General features: G+C 40.8%; 3 protein-coding genes across 3 annotated transcripts; all 3 read left to right on the top strand.

Moving 5' to 3' along the window:
• Positions 1 to 177: 177 nt before the first annotated feature.
• RB195_011394 (uncharacterized protein) lies at positions 178 to 615 on the top strand (the record flags this gene model as incomplete). The annotated part of the gene is made up of 1 exon (XM_064192782.1): positions 178 to 615. One exon carries the CDS (start codon positions 178 to 180, stop codon positions 613 to 615), a length of 438 nt encoding a protein of 145 aa, XP_064050365.1.
• Positions 616 to 1,174: 559 nt separating this feature from the next.
• RB195_011393 (uncharacterized protein) lies at positions 1,175 to 1,741 on the top strand (the record flags this gene model as incomplete). The annotated part of the gene is made up of 1 exon (XM_064192781.1): positions 1,175 to 1,741. One exon carries the CDS (start codon positions 1,175 to 1,177, stop codon positions 1,739 to 1,741), a length of 567 nt encoding a protein of 188 aa, XP_064050364.1.
• Positions 1,742 to 2,855: 1,114 nt separating this feature from the next.
• RB195_011392 (uncharacterized protein) lies at positions 2,856 to 7,529 on the top strand (the record flags this gene model as incomplete). Its single annotated transcript, XM_064192780.1, has 3 exons — positions 2,856 to 3,129; positions 5,973 to 6,160; positions 7,338 to 7,529. 3 exons carry the CDS (start codon positions 2,856 to 2,858, stop codon positions 7,527 to 7,529), a joined length of 654 nt encoding a protein of 217 aa, XP_064050363.1.
• Between the last annotated feature and the right edge of the window lie 1,242 nt (positions 7,530 to 8,771).

Below are 8,771 nucleotides of genomic sequence, written 5' to 3'. Positions count from 1 at the left end.
AAGATTCACCACCGTCTTAGCAAAATGTCGCAAAATGGCTCCCTGATCCATTTAGATTGAGCTTTGGTTGACCTGTGGGGAAAGCTGTGGAAGGACTCCTTAGTTTGGGGAAAAGTCTTGTTGCTAATCCGGCATATTCACTGCCTCAGTACCCTGCACACTGGGCCCTATGGCGGTATGGCGACCGGTGAGAGGCTATCAAATCTCAGGTTGCTCAGGACGTCATTGATTCTGGACCAAGGCGACATACGCACGACTCGCCATGTAGACTATTTCAGACTGTGTGCTTACAACGCGAGGACAGCGTCCAGAGTGGCTTACCTACATGCCCTTCTCGGAGCTGCAGAACGTATCAAATTTCACGTGATTGCTGTGCAGGTGACCAAGTGCAGAAGGAGCGATGTACGGCAGATGAATGACGATACACTCGTCACTCGTGGAGAGAAGGTTCCTTCGCGAAATGTAGGCGGTGTTGGTTTTGTTGTGCACCCATCTGTCGTCCTGTCTTGTCGATTCACACAAGATCTTGTCAACTCGTCTGGCCATTCTTTGCCTTCACTCTCTGCGCCAAAAACCTGTCATAAACTGCTACTCACGTGCATCAGCAGCTGGTGATTCCGAATTGGTCGCGTTTGACGAGTAGCTGGAATACGTAATCCGCAACGAGAACTCCTTCTACATATTCGTTGTCGGAGACTCCAACGCAAAACTAAGAAAGGTTACGGAAGAGGAATACATGATCAGAAGATTTGGACCAGGGGACCGGAATGAAAATGGCAGTCGTCTCGCCGGGCTATTGTCCGCCGCTCGCACCTTTCATGGGAACTCTCTTTTCATGAAGAAAGATCATCGTCAGTGGACATGGGAATCCCCAATGGCGCGATTCGTGCGGAGATCGACCACCTGCTCACCAGCCGAAGGTGATGTCTACTTCACGCCTCGGTAGTACCATCCTTTTGTAGTGGTTCTGACCACCGTCCCCTTCCTGCGAAATACGACTTAGCTACACGATGAAAAAGAACATCTGCTATCGGCAATGAAGGAGAAAAAAAGTCTTCTACGACGATTGCGTACTCAAGGACTGCTTGTCCCAAGGTGACTTGCACTTTGAGGAGGACCCAAACGTGGACCAGACCAGAGATGCTGCTCAGAGGATTACGAGCCTGTGCTGAACATGCCTCGAAGCCGCATACGACAAACTTGTATTGAATTTGAAAGGCCAACAAAAGAATCGTTGGAAGAAAGAAGTAGTTTGAGGCTTGGTCCAAATGCATCGCACATTGAGCGGTTAGTAGCAAACACTAGCTGCAGAAAAGCGTTGCAGGAGGATCTTTTGAAGTACAGGCAGAAGAAGATTCTGGAAGCAGCACAAAGAAGAACGAGTCTAAAGAAGTGCCGCAGGGATTTCCGCGAATATAATATTCCGCTGGCAGCCTTACTGAGCGAAGATGGGACTAGCACTTTTTCTCGTCGTGGGATGGAAATCATTACGGAGAGGTTCTACTCGAACCTTTTCCGTTCATCAACTCACGTGCCAAGCTCGATCATCCCCACTGATGAAGCTCCACCACAGATTCTCCCTTCGGAAGTACGAGTCGCTATCAAGAGCATGAAACCTAGCACAGCCCCCGGACCTGATTTTATATCAGCAGACTTTCTTCGAACTGGTGGCCATCCACTTCATGTAATCTTAGCAGCGCACATGACATCCTACCTTCAGAGAGAAAGGATCCTAGAGTAGTGGAAGACCTCACGAATCGTTCCTATCCATAAGAAAGATGACCGAGAGGACTTTCGAAACTACCGTCCGATATGCTTGCGGAGCGTGTCATACAAAGTATTCACTAAGATCATCCTCACGCACATATCTAGGACGCTGGATGAAGCCCAGCCTCAAGAACAAGCTTCCGTCAGGGGTTCAGCTGTTTGGATCACATCCAGACCGCGTCGAGGATCATAGAGGTTTGCCGGAAATGCCGCTTGCCCTTTGTTCTAACCTTCATCGACTATGAGAAAGCCTTCGACAGTGTAGAAACGAATGCAATATTCTCAGCGCTGTTCAATCAAGGTGTGGACGCGCCGTATGTGAGAACAGTAGCCAACTGCTACGATCGATGCACCACGAGGATACGGCTTTTCCACCGCCTCCTCACCATACTCATCGGAAAGGGGGTACGACAAGGCGATACTATATCGCCGAAGCTGTTGACGCTGCATTCCAATGGATAATGAAATCACTTTCCTGGGAGGAAAGGGGCACACGTGTTAATGGGAGATTTCTTTCGAACCTTTGTTTCGCGAACGACATCATTCTCTTTTCGAGCAGTACCGATGAAGCAGAAACGATGCTCAGCGAACTGAACGAGGCAGGGAAGAGAGTAGGACTGTGAATAAACAGAAAGAAGACACAGTTCATAAAGAACGCCTAGTGCGAGGACGGAGGAGTACAATTTGAAGGCTACCAAATCGTGGAAACTTCGTCATACGTATACCTCGGACGTTCTATGAATATTGAAAACGACTTGAAGGAAGAACTGAATAGAAGGGTGATACCAGCATTCGCACCCGTCAGGGAAGCTGCAGACCAACTGACGGACCAAGATCTCCGTGCTCATCTGTTTGACTAGACAGTTCTTCCACTGCTCTGTTACGTAGCGGAGACGTGGACAGACACAGCTGCCACATCTAGGAAACTAATCACTACCCGCAGAGGCCTCGAGAGATGTGTGCTAAAGTTTACCCGGCGCAGGAAACACCTAGCAGTTCTTCGCAGCTCCGACTTAAGAGGATTGTCCCGTCTTCGCGACTCATCGGAATATATATCAAAAACATAGCATAGATGGGCCGGTCACATCATGAGAAGAATCGACGATAGATGGACTAAAAGAACGCTAGAGTGGATCCCAAGAGATGCTAAACGCCCTCGAGGAAGACCGCCAACGAGATGGGGTGACGTGTTCGCTACACGGATGGACCAGCTGAGAGCTCAGCTGGATACGGCTCAAGGACCTCGTCAACGTCACTCACGAAACTTGAGAATATCTTGGATAACAGTGGCGAGGGAACGAAACAAGTGGAAGAGATGCTGGGCTCGCACGTCCAGTGAAGACGGGCCATCTAAGTATCTAAGTAAGTATATGCCGTACCTTGAGCTACAAAAATTGCGCGCTTTCTTTTTTTTAAGCAAAAATGCACTAAACTTACCGTCTTTACGCCTGTCGATTATTGTCGCATATTCAGTGACAATATCGCTCGGATTCGTTGTCACGCTTAAATAATGCGCACCACTACGACTACAGCAGTGAACGGCAAATTCAGGAAATACGAATGATTGAATTGAAGGGTAGATTTCCTGACGATTTCCGTCAAAATATCGGCAGTACATGTTTCGTCTAAAATATTCATACTCCTTTCTATCTGAAAACTTTTGGAATATAAAGTACAGAAAACAATATATGTGTTAAAACAAAATTTCTACTCCTTTCTAAAAGGACCTTAAACTAAGTGCAATTTCCGTAAATAGCTGCGTTCGAAGTGGCGCAGTGGTGCCTACGGTTACGATGAAGATGGTATGATCGCTACTTCCACTCGTTCTGCAGAGACGAGTAGAGCTGCGCCTGCGGTAGGGACCATTCCAAGCGACCAGTGACCACCTCTATTCTTGTTTAGAACTTCCTCCGTTTCTCTTGAAGGCAGCGTATCATAAAATTAATGATTTTTGATCACCTTATAAATACATTGCTTATTCGTGGTGATCAAAATGCTCACGAATAAGAAAGGTAAGGGTGAAGTTAGGGCTGGTATAGCGCAGTCAGCAAGAGGTCCGCTGTGGTCGCACGATCGAAACCGGTCAGTGTCCAGTGCCAACCAAGCATCCCTCAGGAGTCGATAAATTTGTATCAGACTTGTCTACTACTACCTACTTTGCCTGGGAGAATGAAAACACTGACTGTATCGACTAGCGCCAGCAGGTCTTTTTAAGGCTACACGTTTGAGGTTCACGAATCTCTAACGCTCTTCAAATAAAGCCGAACGCGTAAGTGTATCCCCACAGGAATTGGTCAACGCCATGCATCAATCCATGAGTCACGTGAAACAGCGTTGTTTGATCCCATCTCCACAACGATGCAACTCTTTACGGTAATAGAACGAAGGCAATCCGCAACCCGCCCACGATTGTGCGGATAGTGCAGTTTCTGCTGCTCATTACGGTTATATCAGTTGGATTGCGTACACTGGACGATGATGAAATTTCTCGAGTTCTATCCTGTATTAAGTTGCGTCGTTGGAAGATCATACAAGATTGTTTCTTGCGCTTTCTTCTGAATTAGTAGGGTGAATGAGGGTGATCATGCTCATAAACTGTACCTATACCTCTGCCTATCCGTAGAAAGATCCCAATGCCGGAAATTTCTGATACACCTCCTTTAAATATAAAAAATGATTTCATGATTCCTCCTACTCCGTAATTTATTCCCAGTAGTAGACTTAGTAGACAAAAGTAAGAATCTTACGTTGTGGCAGCAATTTACCGTACCGCAATCTCACTGGACCTACCCAAACCAACCATCTGCTTGGATTGTAACCACGGAGTAGGTTCTATAATCATATGAAGCCGTCAGAGACAAAGCTGTAGCATTCCATTTCCGATCACCAGTAGAAAACGTTTTGTGCCGAAATAATTGCTCATAGTGCGGTACGCAGTGCATTATATGTGTTATATTTTCACCACATATAGTTTGTTTTATTTGAACAAGGTCGTAGTCGTCTGAAATTCATCGAAAATTACTATTTTTGAGAGTCAAAAAAATTAAATATCGCATAAGCTTGATTCTTTAAGGGAAATAGACCTCAACAATTTTGAAGAAGAAAATTCAAGACTGAATCTACTATTTTTCTTTTTTTCCTTATTTAATGAAGGAAGCACATGATTTTTAAATCTGGACTTCTCTCCTGTCAATAGAATACGATAAGTGGTTTTTTTATGTCATGCAGCAAAAACGCACAAAATCAATTACAAATTCGGATGCGACATGGTTTTTCTCCAGAAAATTAGGTCACTCATTATTGTTGTTTTTTTTTCTTGACTCGTACCACAATGTGCCATGAGATTTCATTTGTTCCACGATATTGTAATTAAATGCATATTTCCAAGTTAATTCAGGAAGAATAAAGTCGAACAATCGAAAAAATGTGCTAAGTTTTAGTTTTAAATGTGTTTGAAATTAAATTAAAACGTCAATGTGTTGATATATTCGTCAAGGAGTACGAGAGTTCTTCAACTGCCCTTCTCACATCCTCTTGAGTCGCCAGTGAGCGTAATAAATAAATAACTTAGTTAAATAAATAAGTAAATAAATAAATGGATAAGTAGATAAATAAATGGGTAAGTGAGTAAATAAATAAGTAAATAAATAAATGAATAAATGAGCAAATCAATAAATAAATAAACTGCCATATTAGATGTTTTGGTCGATCTGTTCCAAACTAAAGGGCGGAAAAAGATGGTTGTGTAGTGATTATGTGAAAAAGCGAGGCCAAGGGTTTTGATAAGTCAAAAAGTGTCGGAGGAGTGTATGAGTAAGTAACATAAGTAGAAAGAAGTAAACCTTTCTTTGAACTGTTGAATAGGTATGTAAATACGCCTATAACTATATTGAGTAGTAGGAATGGTCCCAGATATTTCGTGATAGACTTTTTTGAGAAATTCTTCATATCCTGAAAACAGCATTTGAACAGTCAGTAGGAGTCAATTAGAATACGACGACAGATCGTATAAGTTCTTCAATCAGCGGAATGTTCTGAGTAGCAACGTTAAATGTTTTCCCGATATCTTTTCTGCGGAAAATTGCAGGTACCAATTTTAAGAAAATGTTCAAAACCTTTGAACGGATCAGAACTAGATTTAATGACAAAGCATTCTTTGTCCCACTACTTCCACACCAAAAATTATGTGGGATCTAACGAGGTAGAATTATTACTATTATTATTATTATTATTATTATTATTATTATTATTATTATTATTATTATTATTATTATTATTATTATTATTATTATTATTATTATTATTATTATTATTATTATTGTTATTATTATTATTATTATTATTATTATTATTATTATTATTATTATTATTTACCATTTTTCACCAAGTTTTAGTAAGTATTCTTGGAATAAGAAAATTCGGTGCGCGTGTTTCAAATAAAATCAACTGAAAAGAAAACCAGGTTGACATTAAAACGATTACTGTATTTCGCTCCTGAAGCGGATATAGTCTGAGCGCCACCCCTTGCCGTGTTTGATAAATTAGTAACGTCTTATAAATTATCGCGCAACAGTTTCTACAGTTTCTGGGAGGAAAAAGCGCCAAAAATTACTTTGATAGAAAAAACTCTTTACACTGCTGAAAATATTTACTCCAGAGCGATCACAGCACAAAAGAAAATTTCCAATAGGGACCTCAGTGAATTCTGTTCTAATCGCTTGTAAAAATAGTTGACCGCTAATTCTGGGTCTACAAATCTTCAAGAAAAAAAACTGTTGATGCTTCCGAAAGCAAAATGAGCCCACCAGAATTGGGAGCTACTTTGAAGCGTCTTTAAAAATATGTCAAAATAGCTGCTTGAGATGTTTGGGTGCTTGATAATAGCAGAGTCTAGGAGATAACATATAAATATGACATTTTGAAACACCTAACCCCCCCCCTCCCGCATAAAATCATTCTTTAAATCCGTAATCATAAAAATGCGGATTCATTTATCAACAGTTAATGAGCACACACTCTACTTGTTAGTGTTCATCACGAGAAATCCATTTTGAATTGAATGCAATTAGGCAAACGCGACGTGATACCGTGCTAATCAAAAGTGCACATGCTTTAAAAGAATCGAAGATAGCGACGCACTGCCCGGATTTCTACGGACATAATGAAAAACTGTGTTGTTTTTCTTTGTTCTTGCGATGAACGCGATGTTGATATTGATCTATTGACGAATTCGTCCTGAAGATCTGAAACAATGAAATTTAACCTCATTTATACAACTGAAGTTCATAATTTGCCTACTGTACTAAAATTAGATTTCTTTATATGTAGCTATCACAATTTTAAGGATACGGGATGTAATAATTTAAGAAATAAGAGGTATAGGAGAAGGTTTGGTTTTTTGAAGATTTGAATCCAAAGACAAGTTTAAGAAATAAAAAATTAGTATGGATAAAACTTTTAATGAGAACGTTGGACTATCAGAGGACTCGAATACTACATTAGAGGACTTGAATACTACGAAATTGACAATGTTAGGGATGTGTCCAGGAAAGGCATAGTTAACGGTTTAGACTACAAGGATTAGTGCGTTCCCGCTCAATTTCCCTAATCGTCTTGAAAACTACGTGCGAGACGTCCTTCCTGCACAAATCTTCTTAGGAGATTACATCGAGATTTTTGCTTACACTTTGCATGATGACAGTGAGGACAGCAGAAGAAAAAGACAACCAGTTCCTACTTTAGTTGTCAAAATAAATACATAAAGCAAGGTTTTATGTGAGCTATGGATTAAAAAGTTATCTTTGTTAACGAAAGCATCTCTTGTTTTCTCAACAAATAAGGTTTTAAAAGCATATCAGGGTATCTAGAAGGTAAGTTAGGTATCTTACGAAGTACCTTCTGTGCAATCCCTACGCAAACGCAGCGTCTGCGAGCGAACGGACGAGAATTAGTTAGGTTCCCACGGCTCCCTATCCTAGTAAAACCAATGGATAAGTTGATGAGGGAGCGTGTGCGCACGAGGTGGAGTTGTAGAGGATCTCGTAGGTAAATTCGTACAGGAACACGTGCCTTCACACGTCGTTTTTCAGGACGATTAAGGGGAATTGAATGTAATGACGCTAATACTCGTAATCTAAATCCTTAACATTATCTTTTCGAGGAGTGAACCGAACATTGTCAGATTCATAGCATAATTCCCATATTTTCAGACTGAACGTCAAACCAGAAAAAAATATGGAAAATTTTTACTCCTACTAAAAATCTTTATATGGAAACTAAAGAACTAGGTGTTTTAAAAGATCTTATTTGGGCAGGTAGAGCGCAGGTGGTAAGAGGTTGAACTGCGAGTGCAAAGTCGATAGTTCGAAACTGCCTTGGTCAAACCAGGCCTTTCATCCACTCGGAGTCGATAAATTGACTTATCTGGAAAAATAAGAACACAAACGTGATACATTGGTTGACCTCTGCACATCACTTTGGGAACCGTTCTTGAATTCCTACGTTTCTGAATTGAAGTGGTACGCCTTGGCACGTGCTAAGCATATTGATGAACACCGGAAACTTTGTCTTTTTTACAGCACAATTCAGCACTAAATTAAGATTAAATTGAATAATTAGGTTAGAAGTTTATTATTATATCATAATCAATAAAACAAGTAATTGCACGAAGATTTACCCAGAAATGACAGAGAAAAAAATTGCATAAGACTAACAAATGGGAGAATTACAATAAAAGCACTTTTACAGAAGAAGAAACAAGAATAATAAATCATAAGATCATATTGGTAAGGTTATGAACGATGAATATCTCGAAAAAAAGAAAAGACTATATTTTCAAGGGAACTACGTGTCCAAAGTATTCGCTGTAGTACTTCAAGATTAACAAAATTGTAGAAGTAGTTTTTGCTTTGTTTTTGAAGTGTGTATGATGATTTCACGTGCAGACCTAGAGACGACGGAAACATACGTCACGAGTGATTCATCTGCTCTGCAATAGGTAAAGT

This window comes from Necator americanus, chromosome III, assembly GCF_031761385.1.
Source record: "Necator americanus strain Aroian chromosome III, whole genome shotgun sequence".
NCBI lineage: Eukaryota > Metazoa > Nematoda > Chromadorea > Rhabditida > Ancylostomatidae > Necator > Necator americanus.
This window is presented reverse-complemented; position numbering and strand designations above follow the sequence as displayed.